Raw genomic sequence first — 20,389 nt, forward strand, 5'->3', positions numbered from 1 at the left:
GTATGATTGTAAACTTCTGTAGCCACCCTAGAAAGCCTTATGAAGATTTTTCCAACAAAGGAAAAAAGCTAAAAAGAGAACTACCATGTAATACAGGTGGTCTGGGGAGACACTTGTACATCTATCACTGTGTTATTCACAATAACTAAGAAGTGGGTCCTTACCAACCGATGAGTGGATAAAGAGAACGTGGCCAATGTAACAAAGTTACATATTACTCATCCATAAGGAGAAATAAAGTGTGAGATTTTTCAGGGAAATAAGTGGAACCAGAAATCATTTCCTAAAATGTTGTACATTCAGAAAGGCAAAAAGGTGTGTGTTTTATTTCCATATGGCTCTTAGATTTACGTGTGTGTGTGTGTGTGTGTCTGTGTGTGTGTGTGTGTGTGTGTGTGTGTGTGTGTGTGTGTGTGTGAAGTATGGATGATGAGACTAGAGGGGGGATCATGAAAGAAGAGGTTTTTAAAAGGAGAACAACAAAACAAAAAGCAATACAAAAACCTAGACATGGAAAGGGAATAACTGGGCCAGCTGGAGATGCGGAGGTGGTTGGGGGAGTGAAGGAGAAAGACCAAGAAAAACAAAATATGTAAGAAAATGCTACCCAAAAAACCCTTTACTGTGCACACTAACCCAAAAACTCCTCGAAAATAGCTTTCTATTTTGAACTATATGCTTAAAAAGAGTATGTTTCACAAAGTCAAGGAAAAGTAATCTTAACATTCATTGCTAACAGGTCTTCTCCACAGGAAATACTGAAGGAAGTTTTTGTTTTTTGTTGCTGTTGTTGTTATTGTTGTCGTTTGTTTGCTTGCTTGCTTTTAACAGAAGCTATGTAACACAGACAAAAGCCCAATTCTATGAGAACACATTATCCAAAACTTCAGAAGTGAAAGAAAGTGCATCAAACTTTTTCTTATTTCTGAGTATTCTAAAAGTGACTTAATAGAAATATGCCAACACACATTGTTTATGCCATTCATAAAAACAAAATACATGCCAACCAAAGGAGAGAATTTGAATGTATAATTAAACTGGGAAGGGATACATTTTAATTAAAGTACACTCTGAGTAGGGGGAGGGGTATAGGAGAGGGGGGAAACCAGGAATGGGATAACATTTGAAATGTAAATACATAAAATATCCAGTCAATAAAGAAAGAAAGTACATTCTGATTATTTAAAGGTATGTATTCTAACCTCTGCGTCATCAACTCTTGCTTTAGCAAACTATAAATAGAAAACCAGCAAAGGAGCAAGCACGGAATTATAAGCATTTCCCAATTAACCACAAATAAAGCACACCAGAGGAAAAATAAATTTATAAAGAGGGCAGATTGTACAAATAGAAAATAGCTAGCTAAATGACAGATTTCAATCTAGTCCCATCTACAGTGTTAATGTATTCGGGGAAGGCAGTAACATTGAAAGAGATTATTAGGTGGTATTTTAAAAGGTAGGTCCTAGTAGACTGTCTCAGTAAGTAACTTTAAATATGAAGATACAGACTAGAGAAAGATAAGACAGGAAAAAAATCCAGAGTATCTTATAAATATCAGTTAAAGAAAGAAGACACAACAACCACACCTAGAGGTTTTGATTTTGTTGTTGTTCGTTCATTTGTTTTTAAGTGGGATTACCAGGTAATCCCTAAACAGAGAGCCACTGTCACTCAATCCTCATACAGAAGGCTATCTCAACTCACCTCACGGTACTCTCAGGTGCTGTTACTATTCCTCTAGTCAGGTGACGAAAATAGTTCCTAGAAATCTTTTTTCCAAGATAACTGCTAGGTGGCAGGTGCTCTTAGGTGCTGGGCCACCTCCTTTGCCAAGGAGTAATCCTTTAGGCTCTTACAGTAAACTTGTTTCTCTCCACCTATGGAGGACTCTTAAAGAGAAACAACCCTGCTTCCAAGCTCAGCTCTCTTACGAACTATTTAATTCCTCTCATATAACTTGATTTTTTTTTCTGGCACGGGAGTTACCCGTTCATTCTTATACAGCCTAATTGACCATCACTGGGATAATAGAAGGGGTGACATTGTAGAAAGCTATAAACAAAAGGGACCCAGAGGATCAGTATATTTCCTGCACATGTCAGAAAATCTAGGAGGAGCCAATGAGCACCTTAGATAAGAGAGTTACTGCTGTTATTCATGAAAAGGACATGAACATTCTAATATCAAATACACTAGCATTTCTTCCTTCCTCCCTAAAATTCCACGTAGAGACCTGCCTTTCAGACAAGAGCTAGCTAGGGAAGACCTTGTGGACAAGAAGCTCTCTAAGAGTTTGACTTATAAGGTGATTATTTACCACTGATGTATACATATTTTACCAAAGGAACCACAGAGATGGAGGCCACATGCCCATGAAAGTTGCCAGCACAGTGAAACGTTGCTGGTAGACTTCATGAGTATTTATAAAGGTGTTTTGCTTAGAAATTGCTTTGAGAATTCCTGTTTCTTTACCATGTGCCCATTACTCAGAAGTACTGTTAACACTTCGAGTCTTGTATGTTTGAATAGATTCTGTACTCCTACATTCTCTTTCTACAGGCAGTTACATCTGGAGTGGTAGTTCCCTGGCTTTTATGAACTGGAGTATATCAATGCAGCTCAGAGCTGGATTTGGGAAGAAAATGTTACATTCAATGAAAAAGCATCACTAACATTCAAGGCTGCATGCGACCTTTACCCTCACCGTGCCCCGCCCCCAACACACACACACACACACACACACACACACACACACACACGAAGACTCAAAGAGTTGACTAGTGCTTCCTCAAGCTCATTGGTAAAGAGGACATAGAATGAAATTATGACCTTTATTTCTGCCTCTCTATGAATTTGAAAACCTATAAACATTAAAATATATTTAAAATTTAAACAATATATTTCATTAAAATATATTATTGGGTGGCTTTAGGTTAGTATACAGGTTGGTGTTATTTTGGTACATTAAAAAATGGTTTTTCTCCTTGGTCCTACCTATATGAGTGATGTGTTGCTGAATTAAACTTCAGGCTGGGTAAAAGACAGGACACTGACATCAATAACACCCCCACAAACATACAAACATATATGTATACACACACACACATGTACATACACATATACACACATAAACTCATATATTTCAAAATTAACTTTTGATTTCTTCTTCCTGGGCCCATATAAAAAGTATGTGATTAAAATAGGATTCAGGATGTCCAACTAAACAAAAAGGACGATTCTGTATAGTATAAAAATGTAAGTGAACATTGGGAAAGAGAATAACTCTTCAAATTCAAACTCTAGCTCAAATATGGCATAGATTAAAAAATGCCTTGTTCCTCTTCTCTTACTCTCTTGCTCAGTTGTTCTCTTCCCTCTTCCCCTTCTCTCCCCATTCCCCTCCCCACCCTGTGCTCATGGCTGTCCTCTCCTTCTCCTCCTCCTCCTCCTCCTCCTCCTCCTCCTCCTCCTCCTTTCTCCTCCTCCTCCTCCCCCTCTTCCTCTTCCTCCTCCTCCTCCTCCTCCTCCTTCTTCTCTCTCTCTCTCTCTCTGCCTTTCTCTGTCTCTACTACCCCCTCAACTCCCCTCCCCATACCCTAAATAAATTATTACAAATATTTTGTTTGTGACTTTTTTCTAAAGGCATTTGCAAGGCTTGTGCTTTAAAGATCATCTTGCATTCAGGCTGCCCCATGCGTCTAAGAATGATATCACCATAAAGGCCAGGCCAGCATTTCTTCTCTCCTATTAAAAACAACTGTGTGTTCATAGTCAACATATGAGAGAAAACAAGCCAGACTTGAAGTCAGAAGAACTTTGAGGACTCTAATTGTTATCTAGGTGGAATTCTAAATCTGGTGTTAACTTTATTTAATTTCCTTTTGCTTCAAAGTTTTTGCTAGGAAGTAAAAGTAATACCTGTTATAATTAACTCCCGGGGATGTGATGATCAAATAATCTAATATATGAGATGACGGTAAATTCTAAACGTGATTCTGCACACAGTTGCTCATGTAGATGGCATTGACTTGTGTCTGTAAAGGGTAACTGTCATGCAGGAATAGCAGCTACAAGACTCACTTAGAGTCTTGTTCTAAACACCTAATTATGTGATTTAGTAAAATGAACCTCACAAAATAAATGTGAAGAAATGCTCCCAAAACTTTTAGCTGTAAGAGGAGCCAAACCAAACCAAAAGCCTTCATTTTCTTTTTTAACATTTTATTTCTACCAGAACTCTAGCCAGAAAAGAACATGAAATTCTGGGTTTATACTGCATCTGCTGCAAGGATATTGATTTCTCTAGTGCTCGCTTTCCTTCCTGGAGACATTGTCTGGCTTCTCTTGGCAGAAGTTTTTAAAAGTCTTTAATCCACTACATACAACTTACTGCATATTTGAAAACTAAAATCATCACAGTCAAAATAAGGTGAAACCTTTGCAAATACAAGGTTCATAGATTGCGTCTCATGGAACTGTCAACATTTCATTGCTGAAGACCCGTGTTTTAAAGTTACCAAATTATTATTCTAATTCTGTTTTGAGATCACGTACCACAGAGTATTGCTTGATTAGTGTTCCACTTATATTCCTTTAGCTGAAATCATCAAAAAGTAAAAAAATTCTAACAGCACCAAGTTCCATAATTAACTCGCTGTTTTGTGAGATCTTGTCTTTTTCTCTGTGCATTACTAAATATAAGTCTAAAATATTCTATCTCGCTTGAAAGAAATGCTGTTATTTTAATCACTGACTTAACTTTTTTACATACTGAGAATGTTTCTGATTTGTACAATACATGCTCGATCAATAAATTTGTCATTACTTGATCATTTTGCCATTTTCTTAAAGACATTTGTGTAGAATATCCAGTCATCAGTTCTTCTAAACTCAGGCTTGCCTAAGTAAGTCTGGTGATTAATACAGGCACAAGTTCAAATTCTAATTCTGCTTTTGCATATATACAAAGTTAATTCCAATGGCCTCCCATGGGATCTGATGGGAGAGAAGTTGTGATTCTTACTTGCACTAAAGTAAAAAACAAACTAAGATTGTACAATAGATTAGACTATTATTCTTGCTTAGGGGAAAGGTGAAGTTTCTTGGTAAGTGGTAATTGGAAGGTTCATTTCTGGAAATAAGCTATCAAGATTCAGATATGGGCCTTCAATTAGTTGTTTGCTCTTTGTAAAGACACTTTTGGCACCACCCCACAAAAGACCTTAATAAATTACTGGAATGGCTTATTTCTAATACTTTAGAAAATGTTCCAGGATTAGAAGGAAATTGAGTCAGGACTGAACCACACTCATGACAGTCTGAAAAGGTGGATTTAAAGTAAGCAATTCGTTGGGGCTGGGGATTTAGCTCAGTGGTAGAGCGCTTACCTAGGAAGCGCAAGGGCCTGGGTTCGGTCCCCAGCTCCGAGAAAAAGAACCAAATAAATAAATAAATAAAGTAAGCAATTCGTTATAAAAAGCACTTTTTTTTAAATTAAGGGACTACTTAGTTCTTCATTTCAGTTTGTAGAAATGGGGGTAGAAACTAAGGACAGGACTTAGGGCCTCAAGCAAGCAAGGATGGAGCTTTATAAATGAGTCGTATCCCTAGCCCTCGACACTTCAATTCTAAGGACCATTTCTCCAGGCAGTAAAGAGCAGACCTCTAATGTGCTCGACTTTTAAAACGTTATACCTTTACCTAAAATCAACAACAGTGGTTATTCTTTAAGCTTTTAAGAATCTTCCCTCCCGTAGCACTTACTTGCTTTTCCAGACATGAGACTGAAGTAGAGACTCAGTGATCATTAGTCTCCCTTGAGCCAGAGTGTTAGAGACTCAGTTAAGAGCCGCTCCAGGCACTGTGTAGAAACCTCAAATCTCTTCTCTAGATTCAGAGGTGGGTGATGGATGGGAAGCTGGGAAGGCTAGTTCTGTCACACAACATAAACGCTTGTGTCTGTAGATGGCAGGCTCTGATCCTTTGAAAGGCAATACTAACCTCCTCTACCCTCAGCCTTATCCCAGCTCTCTATCTTGGCTACTGTCTGTGAGCCTTAGCCTGTGAGTACTGGGTCTTCCTGTGTTTCAATGCAATCCAAGAATTCTCTAGCTCGGCTTGTTTATTTCAGTGCCTGACAGTGTCAGCTGTTAACTACCTTCGTTTTTTTTGGGTCGGTTGGGGTGGGGTGAGGCGGGGTGGAGGGATAGGAAGTAAGAGTTTACAAGATTAGCCCTGAGCCCCAGGTGAGGAAAGGGGCTGTGATGGATCTCAGGCTGCGTGCAGCATTCAACAGTGCCAGGAGCCCTAGGTGTGAACTGTGTGAATGTTCAGCTCCATGCTGGGCGGAGAGCACAAAGGGCTCAAAGCTACCTGCTCAGCTGGGCGGCACCTGAGAGACAGCCTCAGTTCCACCCTGAGGTTTTTAGGGAGAACAACAAAAATCATAGACTATTGAATTCTCCAGTTGGGTCTGGAGGGGAGCAAACAGAAGCAAAGAGAGGAAATAGAAGATCAAACAAACAAACAAACAAACACAAAAATACCCAAACAAATAAAAAACCCATTGTACCGGTGTCTCTCCTGTGGCTGCACTTACCTGCCTGAGGAGGGGACACAGACACTAGGTGGAACTAGTGCTTCAGAGACGCTGAAGGACCAAGGAGGTCTCCTTTGCTCGGGATTACAGGTGGATTCAGGTTAGGTGTCAGTGAGAGATCTAAGAGATCTCCCCCTCCCCAAGCCTAAGCCAAGCTCACCCTAAAGCCCCAAACACTAATCCAGGTTAAGGTCAACAGAACTGGAGCTAAATCGACTTTGGTCTTGATTCCTCAGGTTCTCCACCTTGGAAAGCATTTCCAAGCCAAGGCGCAAAACTGCTCCAGGTAATGCACACGAACAGTCCGGTCCCCAGGTACCTCCCTGGGCAGAGGAGACCTCAACCACCCAGCCTTAGAAGCAGGCACCTGGCTGTCCTCCACCGGGTGCAGCTCCAACACACAGGCCCCACCCAGTCGGGCGCCCAGTGGGGTAGCCAACAGGGACCAACCACCACCCCCCTCAAGCCCCCAACCCCCCAAGAGGATCCCAAGGCTCAGTAGTGCAGGGACTTGACTTCTCCGTGGGAATTTCTAAGGAGAGTAAAGACTGGAAAGCAACTTTGCCTATGATCTCTAGTGCCCAGCGGAGTTTGCGAGACATCTCATTAGGCATATGGAGAAGCGAGTCTTACCTTTGCACAGAAAGCCGGGAGTTGACATCCATGGTTGATCGCGGGCAGAGAAAAGCCGACAGTGCAGGTGAAGGCTAAGAAGCCTGAGCGCCCTGCACGAGGACAGAGACGTGCAGGCTTGAGCAGCGGTGGCTGAGACCCGCAGCGGAGATTGATGCTCGCTCCTCCCTGGCCACCGAGCGCTGCGGGAGATGTCCTGGTGGCGCCTCCTGTGGTCTGCTCAGATCTTGAAGACTGCTGGCTGGACTTGACCCTTCAGCTTAATTCCCGCCTCCCTCCCAGGTCTCCAGGGAACTGACTTCTGTGCCTTTCACTGTGGCTCCCTGCTCACTCCCCTCCCCTTAGTCCAGTCCCGCCCCTTGCTTTCTCTGGCGAACACTAGGACGAATCCCTGAAGTAGTTCATCCACTTAGCTGCAGTCACAGCTCACTTCTGGCAGTTCTGGCTTCCCGCTGCCCCTACTGGTGTGCACACGTCCCCTGGAAGACCCTCTATTTGCCCTCTACAACAAAACGGGAGGTATAGGCGTGGTCACTTGTGCCAGTGTATCCAGCTCTTTTGCTTTCCTCTAAGCATCCTGTCCTGTTTTAACTCTCCTGGGGCTTCATGTAACTCATTTTCCTCGGATGGGACTCTGCCCGTCTCTCACCTGTTTGACCCTATGAGCAGAAAAAGGTTTCGAAACTCGCAACAGTGGCCATCCTTCGGAGGCAGCATTCGGAACCCGAAAGCAAACATTAGGGATGCTCTGTTGTCTGCTCAGCATCTCTTTGGGCAGAAACAGCCTTTATTTTCTTTAAAAAAGAAAGAAAGAAAGAAAGACACTGGTGGTAGCAGCTGTTAAGAAGAGGGCATAGAACATCCTGCCCTTCCTTTTCTAATCGAAAAGCAAACTAAAAATGAATACCCTGAGACTTCCAGGAAAGGGAAGATGGAATAAATAAAAATTTCCCTCCTTGTCATTTGCAAGTATAACTAGGACTCTCCATATTATGAATTGTATATAGAAAAAAAATCTGGCAAAAGCAAGGAGAGCAACTAGGGGCCTGGACATGCAAAGAATATGGTGGGGGCCTCTAGCCAAACGACAGAGACAGCCTAGCCGGACAGAAAATGTACAGATACCTGTTTCACCATGGCTGAACGTTAGAGGAGAGAAAATCCCACTGCTAATTGTAGCACCAAAAGCTAATGTGGAAGTTTATATTCCAGTGCCCTGAGCTGGAAGGATGCAAGTCATTCTCAGGGCCAGCTAGTACAGGGAAGGCTAAGCATGGATCAGGACTTCCGTCCCTTCTAGGCAGAAGCAGCACCTTCCTCTTGTCTACTCTCAGCACAGCACCTGTGAAATCCACATGTCTACAAGTTGGCATCAATAATGGGTTCTCCTAACCAGCCACAGCACCACACAGATAGATGCTGTGAGAGCAAAGAAGGTGGGGAGATATTTAGCTCTGTATAGCCCATAGCAACCTGTGCTCAGCTTCCTGCCTTGATGTCCGTAGAGCCTTGGTGGTAATGAAGAGGTGGCTTATACCTCAGAAGAAATGAGGTCCTGTAATAGCCTTGGTGCAGATCTCTGGAGGCATAGCCTGGGAGATATCAGTTAGGCCAGAAAGGAGCCTGTGGTTTCTACCTAGGAAGGCTGAGGTGAGGACCTATCTCCCCTCAGATATCACCGAAAGTAATCTGGGAGCCTAACAGGCTAATGCACTGGCAGGAATAGCAGCATTGCCCTGCCTACTTTGATCTGCAAGAAGCCTGCTAACTCAGTCAGTTAAGTAAGACTCAGTCTTCAGACACGTTACCCTAAGCCATCAGGTTCGTAGGGGAAATTATACATCAGGCTAATAACCAGGAAGGTTTCAAAACGAAGGAAAGATAACACAAGCAATTACTTAAAAAATGAAGGGAAAAAAAGGAACTCTGAACTGAGATGACAGAGATGTTAAAGCAATCCTTCACGTTTTTATGAATGGGTATAATAAAAGTAGAGATGGCCTCTTGTGTCAACAATTTCCACATCTGTGGGGACAACTAGCTTTTGGTAAAATGATTTGAGAAGACAGGTGAGGTTTGCATGTCTGTGGTCTATGCTGCCCTGTTTCTTGTGGGAACTTGAGTATACCAAGATTTGGGACATTATCCTGTGGCTCAAAGCCACACTCAGCAAACAAATTTAAAGTAGTTGAAATCTTTTACTATGTGCCTCCCAAACACAGTGGGAAAAAAAAAAGAGAAGCAAAATGGAGAACAGAGGAAATATTGGCAGGCATGCCATTCTGTAGGCTCACATTTGTAGGCAGGCTCAGGATCTCTGTGTGAGTAGCAGGCCAGCTTCATAGTGAGATACAGAACAAGATCTCCTCTCAAAACAAACCAGCAAACCAGCAAAGATCAAACAAACTCTCCCTGACAGAATTCTAAATATACGGATCTAAAGGAAACTTTAAAAAGTAGTTTAAGTTCACCGTGTAGTTCACTTTCTAGAAACTACTAAGTAGGCCTGATAGAAAGTTACTTTGCACCAAATAAATCTAGAAGAAAAGTATCAAGCAGCGATGTATGCTTCCTTCTCAAGAACGTAGAGAGAAAAGTAGTACAAAATAAGGTCAAACCAAGAAGGCCGGGGGTCTGAGGAGGAGCAGCTTGGGAAAGAAAGTGCTTGACTTGCAGTAGCAATAGTGCCAAACTGACCTTGATTCTGAGAACTGACGTGAAAATAGCAAACTGTTGAATGTCTCCAGGATGTCCCAGGGAACAAGGCCCTGTTGACATCTTTGTTTTGGACTTCCAGCCTTCAGAAGTGCAGAATGGTACATTTCTGTTGCTTTTAAATTGCCCTCGGTGTGATAGTTTGTTAAAGTTGTTTTAGGAAATGGGCTCATTTGATACCAGAAGCCCCAAATCTACTTAGGAAATTGAATTTTAATTAGAGAAAATCCTCTCAAAAACTGTAATTTTCTGGCCCAGATAGCTTCACTAAGGAATCTTCACACCAACCAGAAAGCACACATGGGCTGTTCCTAGGCCTCCCCACACATATGTAGCAGATGTGCACCTCGGTCTTCACGTGGGTTCTGAACAAATGGAATGGGGGCTATCCCCAAAACTGTTGCCTGTGTGTGGGATATGTTCTAGCTGGCAGCCTTGTCTGGCTTTAGTAGGAGAGAAAGCGCCTAGCCTAGCAGAGACCTGAAGTGCCAGGGTGGGGGGATTCCAGGGGCCACCACATGCTCAGAGGAGAACGGGAAGAAGGTTGGAGAAAGAATTGTGGGAGGGGGTACCAGTGACTGGGAGAGGGGTAATGAGTAGGATGTAAAGTCAATAAATAAAAAAATAAAATTAAATAATAAAAAAGAGAATTTGTTCAAATATATAAAGATAAAAGTGACTTGATGAAATCACATGAGGAGGGAATCCTAATTCACTTTATGAGGCCAGTGTATGTAGAAACCCAAATGAGAGAAGAGAAACAGAAAAATGCAGGCTAACAGTCCAGACACAAATACACAGTCAGGTCAGAATTATTTTAAAAAATATATTTGTTTTTATTATTTTTTAATTATGTGTGCGTGTGTTTGTCTGTGTCTGTGTGTGTGTTTGTGGTATTGCACAGGAATGCAGGTGTTCATGGAGACCAGAGGAGGGCACCGGGTCCCCTGGGACTGCAATAACAGGCTTTGTGAGCTATGGGCCTCCTGACTTAAGTGATGGGAACTGAACCTGGTCCTCTGCAAGACCTACTGCTCTCTAGCCCTAAAGCAGCAGTTACTTTCAGGGTATGAGGGTAGTCCTAAATTTGAAAATCACACTGATTGCTATAACTTAGTATATTTACAGGTTAAAAAACACCCAATCCTGGGCTGGAGAGATGGCTCAGCCGTTAAAGGCTAGGCTCACAACCAAAAAACACCCGATCCTGTCAGTTAAAGCAAGAAAAAATATGACAAAATCCGATGCACTCTTTTGACAAAAATGCTCAGAAAAATAGGAATATTAAAAGAAGTAGTCTGATAAAAAGCAACTACCAGGACCCTGAATATCACACAGTAAGGAAAGACTACACCATGGTTCTCCCTAAAACTGAAAAGCAGACATGGTTACCCATCCTGTTCATGTTCAATCAGTACTGTGCTGAAAATGCTGGCTCATGCAATAGGCAAGAAAGAGACAAGCAGCTTAGCCAGGAAGAAGTAAAACTGCATATATATATATATATATATATATATATATATATATATATATATATATGTGTGTGTGTGTGTGTGTGTGTGTGTGTGTGTGTGTGTGTGTGTGTGTGTGTGTGTATATATATGTTCTTGATAGGCTGAATGCTAATGACCACACTACCCTGCCTAAGCCTCCTGCTTGCCAGGATTACAGACATGTGACTCCATGTTCAGTGAAAAATATATTGTTGATTTTTAGAAAACAATTCTGCTTACAAAGTCTCAGGATAATAGATCAAAATGTAAAATACTATTTTATACTCATTGGCTATGTAAATATTGAAGTTAAAGTATCATTTAAATTTACACAAAAGAAAAACAAAGAAGAACTCAGACTAATATCTAATAAAACATAATACAGGATTGATGTCTGAAATGACAAGATTCTAATGGAAGAAATCAGAGACTATGGAGAGTTACAGGTACCTGCTGTGCCAGGAATTGGAAACTCATCACAGCAAAGATATGAGACCTCTTCAGACTCATACTAGGTTTGATATATTCCTGTCCCGCAAGAGTATTTTATAGATGCCAACAAGATTATACTAAAATGTATATAGAAGTGGAAGAATACCAGAAAGGCTTAAAAGCTATTAGAAAATTAAAGATGAGTAGAAATCAGTCTATAACACTTTAAGACATAATATTAAAGTAATTCCAGGCACGTACTTGATAGAGAGATGGAGCAAAAATCAATGAAACAGAACAGAAAAATATTAATACATATACAACACAAATATGCCCAATGATGTTTTTACAAAGTTGAAGACTAACTCAATTAAAAAAGATAAGTTACCCATTTTCTACAGATAATGCGGTAACATCTGGACACTCATGTGCTAAAAAATGATTGTCGGTCACTATATCAGACATATCTTATACAGATCATAAACTTTAATTAAACATCAGAAATAAAGCTCAAAACACAATGATCATACAACATAAGCAAAAATCCTTGAGATCTAATACTAAGCAAACCCACTTAATTTTTACACTAAAAGCACAATCTACATAAAGAAAACTTGTTAAGTTCATTGAATTATTAGATCCGAGAAACACCCAGTTGAAAAGGTTTAAAGACAAATTGTTGGCTGGGAGACTGTTTGCAAACAAGGTATTAGGTGAAAGAGTGAAATGTAGGACATGTTTTTAAAGCTTGTTAAAATTCAAAGCAGACAGATTCATTTTCTACCTAGACAATAAACAGGGAAATACATAGCCATTCCAGCAAAGAGGGTCTACATGAAAATAAACTCACAATAAAAGATCAACGTTACTGTCTATTGGAAAAGTGCAAGTGGAAACCACCATATTTCACTGCATGCTTGTCAGAATGACAGATCGAAAGAGAGTAACAAAACCAATGATTGGTTAAAAGAATTTACCATCAGGCATTCACTACTTAGAAGTATAAAATGTGGAAATCACTCTGAAGCAGTTTGAAGAGCTTAGAGCACTAGATGTGCTGGGACCGCAGGGCCCAACGGTTGTGTCCCTGTGTGTATCTTATAGAAAATAACCTTTGTTTTCACACCAGCTCATTATGCAAATGTTTGTTAATAGTTTTATTACAGAGCTGGAAATAACACAAATATCCCTCATGGGCTAGGTGACTAAACAAGCTGATAGACCGGAAGTATGATTCCGCAAAACAAAAATAAAATCTCAGTTTATAAAGGGATCTGGATAGTCCTGTAGGAAATCAAGTTGAGGGAAAAAAGCAATCCAGTGGTCTTGTTTTCTATGGTTGTATTTATTTAGCATGTCTGTTATGCATGCTAGGTAACATGTAGCATGTTATGTAACAGCAAACTCATAGAAACATTGTTACATTAAGATGGACAAGAGAAGAAGTGGATTTGAACAGAAATACTACATAATTTTCATTCTACCCATGTCATTATGACATTGTTGTGTTGTAATATTGAATTATAATTTTAGTTTGTTATTATATGGGTAAACTAGATAGATTCCTGGTTTATATTTCTTTCGTTTCTGATGGATATGAGAATTACCTCACAATAATTCCAATACAAAATACTTAAAGTGTCATTTTTATTGATGTATATGCATATGCTTTTACATGGCTTTATGTGTGCCACATGCATGTAGGTACCCGTGGAGGCCAGAAGATGGCATTAGATTCCTGCTACTGGAATCACAGGGAATTGTGAGCCATTCAACATTGGTGCTGGGAACTGAACCTGGGTTTTTTGAAAGAGAAGCAAATATTCTTAACCACTGAGCCATCTTTTTAGCTCCTAAAAAGAAAAAAATATTGTCAACTGGTGTACTGCATGGAGTAAACAGCATAGGACCTACAGAGAAATATAGATCTTTTCTCTGTCTTTACTTCATCCATCTATCTATCTATCTATCTATCTATCTATCTATCTATCTATCTATCTATCTATCTATCATCTATCTGCACATATAATATATGCATATATGTATATAAAACATGCATATGTATATACACGCATATATATCTTCTCTCTACACACACATACACACACATATATATGTATATATATGTATGTGTATATATATATGTATATGTATATATGTATATATATATATATATATACATATATATATATATATATATATATAGAGAGAGAGAGAGAGAGAGAGAGAGAGAGAGAGTCCTGCTAGACAGAATGAAATAAACAGACATGCTAGCATGAGCAGCTTCCTTGTAACTGGATTCACACATGCTGAAGTTTTTGTTCCTTCTACAGGCGCCTAGGCTTTAAAAGTCTAGTGAGGTGTTTGTGTACACACTGCACCAGGACACAAGGATATTGATTTTACTTACTCGCTTTTTATACTATTGCATTTTCTCACCTAGACTTTTGAGAATCCATCTGTCGGTTTCCTATTGCCACCTTAACAGATTATTAGAGATAGCACAGGCAGCCAAGTGCTAAGGTGCAAACACTAGAACTGAATTATGATCCCCAACACCCATGTAAAATACCTATCTATGGTAACCTAGAAGTACCATCCTAGTGCAGGGGAGGCAGAGACGGCAATGTCTCTGGAGCTCACTAGCCACCCCATTTTGCTGATTCTTGAGCTCCAGGTGAGACATTCTGTTTTCAAACAAGGCAAAGAATGACAGGGAAGAACAACCAAAGTGAGTCTCTTGTGCATGCTCCACACCCCTCTTCCAAACCCTTACACTACTGGGACCTTAGAAGCCTAAAGCAAACAGAGAATTTAAGATATTGCAGTCCAGAAACCAGGCAAATCTGATTCTTACCAGGTTAAGTTCAAGGTGTCAGCAGACTGCTTTCCTCTTCTAGGACTCTAAAGAAGAAATTGTCTGGTCATTTGGCTTATTGTCAGAATATGAGTCTTATGTTTGTAGGTCTGAGGTCTTCATATTCTTTCTAGCTTCAGATTTGGGGACATTCCCTGCCTCTAGAATTTGGTACATTTTTTGGCTTTCTGCTCTCTCCTCTCACCTTTGTAGATTGCAATGGTGAACCATATGCTTCTTTCATAGTGTCTGTGTGTCCTCCTCTCCACATTTAAGGACTTAAGAGGTTGATGAGGACACCTGGATCCAGGGTGATCACATCTCAGAGGTTTTCACCTCACCACACCTGCACTGACACTCTCTGACCATGGGAGGTGACACTTTTGCAGCTGAGGGGGATCACAACATGAACATCTTTAGGTAACTACAATTGTGCTTGCCCAAATCAATCTTAGTGGCTGGAGCTGGGGATAAGGAGAGGGAGCTCCATATCTCCAGTGCATAGAGTGACACGCCAGAATCTTTCTTCAGGGACATGATCTACTTATGGAGATGATCTCCCGATTGTGTCCTGGCCCACACCTCTCTATTTTGGAGAGTCTAAAATACTAAACTTGACTCCTTTCCTTTCAGTATTCAAAAAATATGTTTGCCTCAGTTATGGTGGGGGGGTTTCTATCACAGAATATCACAGTTCTACAAATATTTATTTCTCATGGTTTTAGACAATTATCCCCACATGCAATACACTCTCAGATTCTGTGTCTAGTGTGAGCCCATTTTGTACTTGATGGTTCGTACTTAGAACTTATAACCCTACTTTTGCTTCAGTCTCCTATGTGGTGAAATTATAGGTGTACACCTCCATGATCTGTTCTGTGACCTCTTTTAAAAAGAAGCTTCATGAGAAATACTTAAATCAAGTCCAAATGGATTCATCCTTTGATATGATCATAATGGTGATTAGATTTCAACATTGACTTTAGGAGGACACAAGCATTCAACTCATGCTGATTATATCTTGACGTTCAGGGGTCGTTGTTGTGGATGTGCACACTGAACAGTGGCAGGGGCAGCAAGGACCTTACCTATTCCCAGAGGCTTAGGAAGACCAAGGCTTTGCTAGACAGGGTTGTTACATACAACAAGGTTGGGTTAGGGCAGATGTGATCAAGATATGTTGTATATGTAAGAACATTTCAAAGAATATATAAAATAGTATTATCAAAGAGAGATTTTAACTCATAATAAACCAGAAGGACTTTGAAGGTCTAAAGGAAGTTGACCAACAGGCAGATGAAATGTGGAAGTCTGAGTGACACCTACCCCCAGTGTGATCATGGATGGTGGCTTCTGAGGGCTGTGCGAAGGATAGAGACAATGTCTTCATGATGGTGGTATTGCTTTCTTCCTATGTAGAATTCAGCTTGCTAATGATTTCCCTTTATAATTCATACAACTCGTTAAATACACATCTAAGAAGTACCATAATAGTCTCTTGCCCTCCCTGTCCTTGTATGTTTGGTGAGGCACTTGGTTTCATTATGACCATGTTTAACACAGTTTTGATCACTGACAATGGCTTCTTTTCTCCCAAACTATCTGACCATGATGGTATATATTTCCTTGTGAAGAAAGGAGGAAAAGAACAAGAAAAAGTTAAAGACCCAGGCAAGAAACCAGTGCCACAAGAAATGGCTCAGTCCATAATTTTCATGTCACACAATAGGGTAGGAAACTTGTTAAGAGACAAGGAAAATGTCTATGTACATTCAAGATCCTAAAAATTCCCGATTCTTGCAACTTGGCATTCATTTACAGAACAAAGTAGAACTTTCTGAGATTTCCTAGTGATCACAGCGCATGCCACTGCAAAGGAACAATGACATTAGAAAACTAATAATTAGATATTTCTTTTTAACATTTTGTGCAACACGTTAAACAATTATAAAAATATTTTTGAAACAAGTTACCAGGCAATTTGACATCAGGAAGTGTTCATGAACATTAGTCTGGTTGAAGTTTTGGATTTCTCTTTTCTCAGCTTTGTCACGGTCCTCAACTGTGACTCTTGTGACACTGCTCTCTAAAACGTGGGTGTGCACCAATTATGGGAGCAAGACAAGGGGGCAATTAGGTAGGTGGCAGATGGCAACTGTTAGGATCTCAGCTACTCGGGGATTCGCTGAGTACCAGGTGCTGTTCCTTAAAACTATAAGGAGAATGTTTGGTTCAGATTTCTGGAGCACATCTGAGGAGCATGGTGTGAAAATTCTGAAACGACAGACCCGAGAATCCAGTATAGTCCTAGCAATTGCTCGGGTTACTGGACAGGGCTGTTGCTGATTCTGAGCATGCACAAGAGAGAAAATTCTCCTGTATAAGTGAGCCAAAGTAAATGTCTCCCTTAACTCAAGGAATATTACCATTGATGAGGAGCCGAAGAGATGTGGTGTTTATTGACTAGCTTAAGGAAGATGAATAGAGTCCCTGTAATCAAAGGTAGCATTGAAATTGTAAGGCATCACCATAGAGTCCAGCTATTGTCACCCTTGCCTGGGTAGCCTTTACTGTTCTTCTCTGGGAGCCCTGTCTTTGATCAGCTTCAATACATGTATTTCTAAACATCCAACACAATGTAACACATATCCTATTTGAACGTGGGCTCAAACCTAGGAAATCATGCCTGTTAGTTCCATAGGTGCTTAAATATCACAAAGACTAAATAATTTTTGGATACTTTTCCTAAACATTTCTGAGGCAAGTCTCATGTATAAAATCTCTATGGGATTCTACAATGTCCATAGAAGATCTCAAAAAGCTTCCTCTCCAATACGTTTTAGGAACATAAAATGGGTATAAAGAGAAAGGGGCCTTTCTTAAGAGCTACAGTGGAGGGCTGGACCTAGATAGCCTATGGCTGTTCTAGTGTTGTCCCAAGCAGAGCCCATGTAGATCCTACTTGACAAATGCATGGACTGAAAATGTAGTATGTTCTAAAAGTCTTTCTCCATAGCAAGACATTCATGCTCATAGTGTTCCTTTACTTATTCCTACTATGCAAAATTATGGATCCCAAGAACTACACCAGTCAATAGCACACGCTTGTGATGTGAAAATACAGTCTACCAAGGCAAGAGAGGAGACAAGCGCTCCATCTACTGCATGGCATGGGACCCAGAATGTACTGGGAATGTGATTTGGTTCTGTTGTTAGTTTTGTTTGTCTGAGACTGGGCCTGAGGGCTTTTTCAGCCAGTGGCATTCTAGGTACTTTAGGAAGACACTACTGACAGCTGTCAATATGCATGTTGATGGACACACAGTTTGCAGTGATGCACAGACATAAAAACAGGAGATGGGGAAGACTTTAGAAAAGATTCAGTTAAAAGTATGGGTGTGGCTGTTATTTTTAAAACCACTATTCCATACATAAAAGGACTGACTCAAATCGAAGGAATCAGTTACACTTTTATAATTCATTCCTTTAATGAGAGTTATAGTTTCTATAATGAGCTGAGAAATGTTCTGGCAGAATTCTTTCACTCTTAGAGTTGAGTTTAAATATTAAATATTCATGCTTACTCCATAACTACAGATTCATTCTAAAATAATCCCTTTTCGATCTTATAAGTATTGTTTGTTTTCTACTCTTTTAATATTTAATAGAAAATACCAACTGTTCAGCTACTTATGTTCCCATAGCATTGTGAACCCTGTGGGTTAGCCCAACAGATATGCCTGATGTCTTACCATTTTTCCACTTTTGAAGTCTGCCATCCTTGTCACATGAGAATAACTATCATGCAGGCAGTCACCACATCAACACAAGCATCGTTTCTTTGTTGTAAATTTGTTGGTTGACTACACACGTGGTTCAGTACAGGATAACTGCACGGCTTACAGAGTTTTCAATTGGTAAAAGTAACTGTTCAGTGTTCCAGGCTGTGGGCTAGTGGAGCAAAGGTACAAAAGGAGTTATCTGGCTTCATAAAATACCCACAGTTTATAACAGAAGTGTGCCAGGTGTCTACTGCTGTTGTAACAAACTACCATAAACTTGGTGGTCGAAAATGGCACAAATTTACTTCTTTACAGTTTTGAAGGCTAGAGTTTGGTAGGAACATCCCAAGGTTAACATTGGTGACAAGGGCTTAATATTTCTAGAGGCTCAAAGAGAGCATGTATTTCTACTGTATACATTAGTGTCTGCCTGCATTCCTTGGCCGAGACCAAGTAACTCTAGGTGCTACCTCTATTCCACATTAACTTTTCTCTCCTTTCAAGTTCTGAAATCTCTTTGATATGGTTGCTATAGTTACATCTTGAGCCCAGCAAATGTAATCTAGGATAACCTTTCCATTTCAACTACTTTCAGTTAATCATACTAAGGGAATCTTTTGCTATAGTATTTATTCACACCAATGTATTTAATGGTCCTTGGAATCAGGAGATGAAATTAGGAGAGCATATATCCTTTTAGTCTTAAACAGGAGAGTATTTTCACATAATTTCTTGTAATTAAAAATGTAATTAAATTAGTGTTTTTTTTTTTCTTTTTTCTTTTTTTCGGAGCTGGGGACCGAACCCAGGACCTTGCACATGCTAGGCAAGTGCTCTACCACTGAGCTAAATCCCCAACCCATTAAATTAGTGTTAAGAGCACCTTTCCACTGTTGTTCAGATATTTTTAGAATTTCTGGAAAGGAGTAATATAGACCCTGTAAATACCCTGTAAATAAACCCTACCTTGTCTGGAAGAATCCCAAAGATAAGTCATCTACTTATTAGATGTATTCTATTGCTTTTTGATATGGGTCCTTCACAGAGACTCATAGCCTTGTGTTGTTGATGGCACACATGTCAAAAGCCTTAGTGATCTGGAAGTGGTTAATACAAAGGAAAGGAGAGACTCAAGACACTGCTGCCCACCATCAGAGCACTTGACATTCACTGTCATTTGATCTCTGTGTTGTTGCTCCAGGCTTTCTAAGATATGCACTCTCCAGCCTTATGGATGAAGTCTGACTACTAAAACCATGTAGCAACCAGGCAGCTCAGAACCTTCCTTCTGCATCTGTATGCAAGCACACATACATTAGTATTCATACACACATAAAGAGAGCTGTATGAATGAGTAGCCTTGTTGGGCAGAATAGACTTTTAAAGCTTATGAGCAAAATCTAGTAATAAAATGCTTGCTGATAATTATTACGTCAAACAATGCAGAACACAATCTATTTCAATAAATATCTCCTATTACAATTTTGATAACTAAGGCTACTCATTTTATTATTTAATACAAATTTATCAATGTGCAATATGTGCTGGCTTAGAAACTTACATCAATGGCAGCAAACTTTATTGTGGTAGTCATACTTGTAGGTTCCTCATGTGATGTCCTGAAAAATTAATGTTTGCAATTTCTGTGTATTACCAAAACCAGACTTTATAAGTCTTGGAAAATTTTACTATTAGATTTAAAATTCTTTAGAAAAAAATTGCCACAGACAATAGAATTCTGTGGCTTCCTGTGGGAATTCTACAAACACAAAGTGTGGAAAAGAAATACAACAACCAGGAGCTAAATTAACATCAACATTGGAATGGTGCTTTGAACCATGATTTAGAATGTTTTTGAATGACCCAATCTGAGTAT

At 39.9% G+C, this 20,389-nt stretch overlaps 1 protein-coding gene across 8 annotated transcripts in view; it reads right to left on the reverse strand.

The window, feature by feature from the left end:
- The window catches only part of Sphkap (SPHK1 interactor, AKAP domain containing), a 148,338-nt gene extending 140,640 nt beyond the window's left edge, over positions 1 to 7,698 (reverse strand). For 2 of the 8 annotated variants that reach the window (NM_001395141.1, NM_001395142.1), the window contains exon 1: positions 7,235 to 7,489. In NM_001395141.1, coding sequence (NP_001382070.1) covers positions 7,235 to 7,262 — 28 coding nt within the window. In that variant the 5' untranslated portion in view covers positions 7,263 to 7,489. Of the gene's footprint in view, positions 1 to 5,766; positions 6,537 to 6,601; positions 7,001 to 7,234 lie in introns of those variants that run through there. The other 6 variants (XM_063267237.1, XM_006245233.5, XM_017596483.3 and 3 more) reach the window with 5 other exon arrangements.
- Between the last annotated feature and the right edge of the window lie 12,691 nt (positions 7,699 to 20,389).

The sequence above is a fragment of the Rattus norvegicus genome, chromosome 9, assembly GCF_036323735.1.
Source record: "Rattus norvegicus strain BN/NHsdMcwi chromosome 9, GRCr8, whole genome shotgun sequence".
Classification (NCBI taxonomy): Eukaryota; Metazoa; Chordata; class Mammalia; order Rodentia; family Muridae; genus Rattus; species Rattus norvegicus.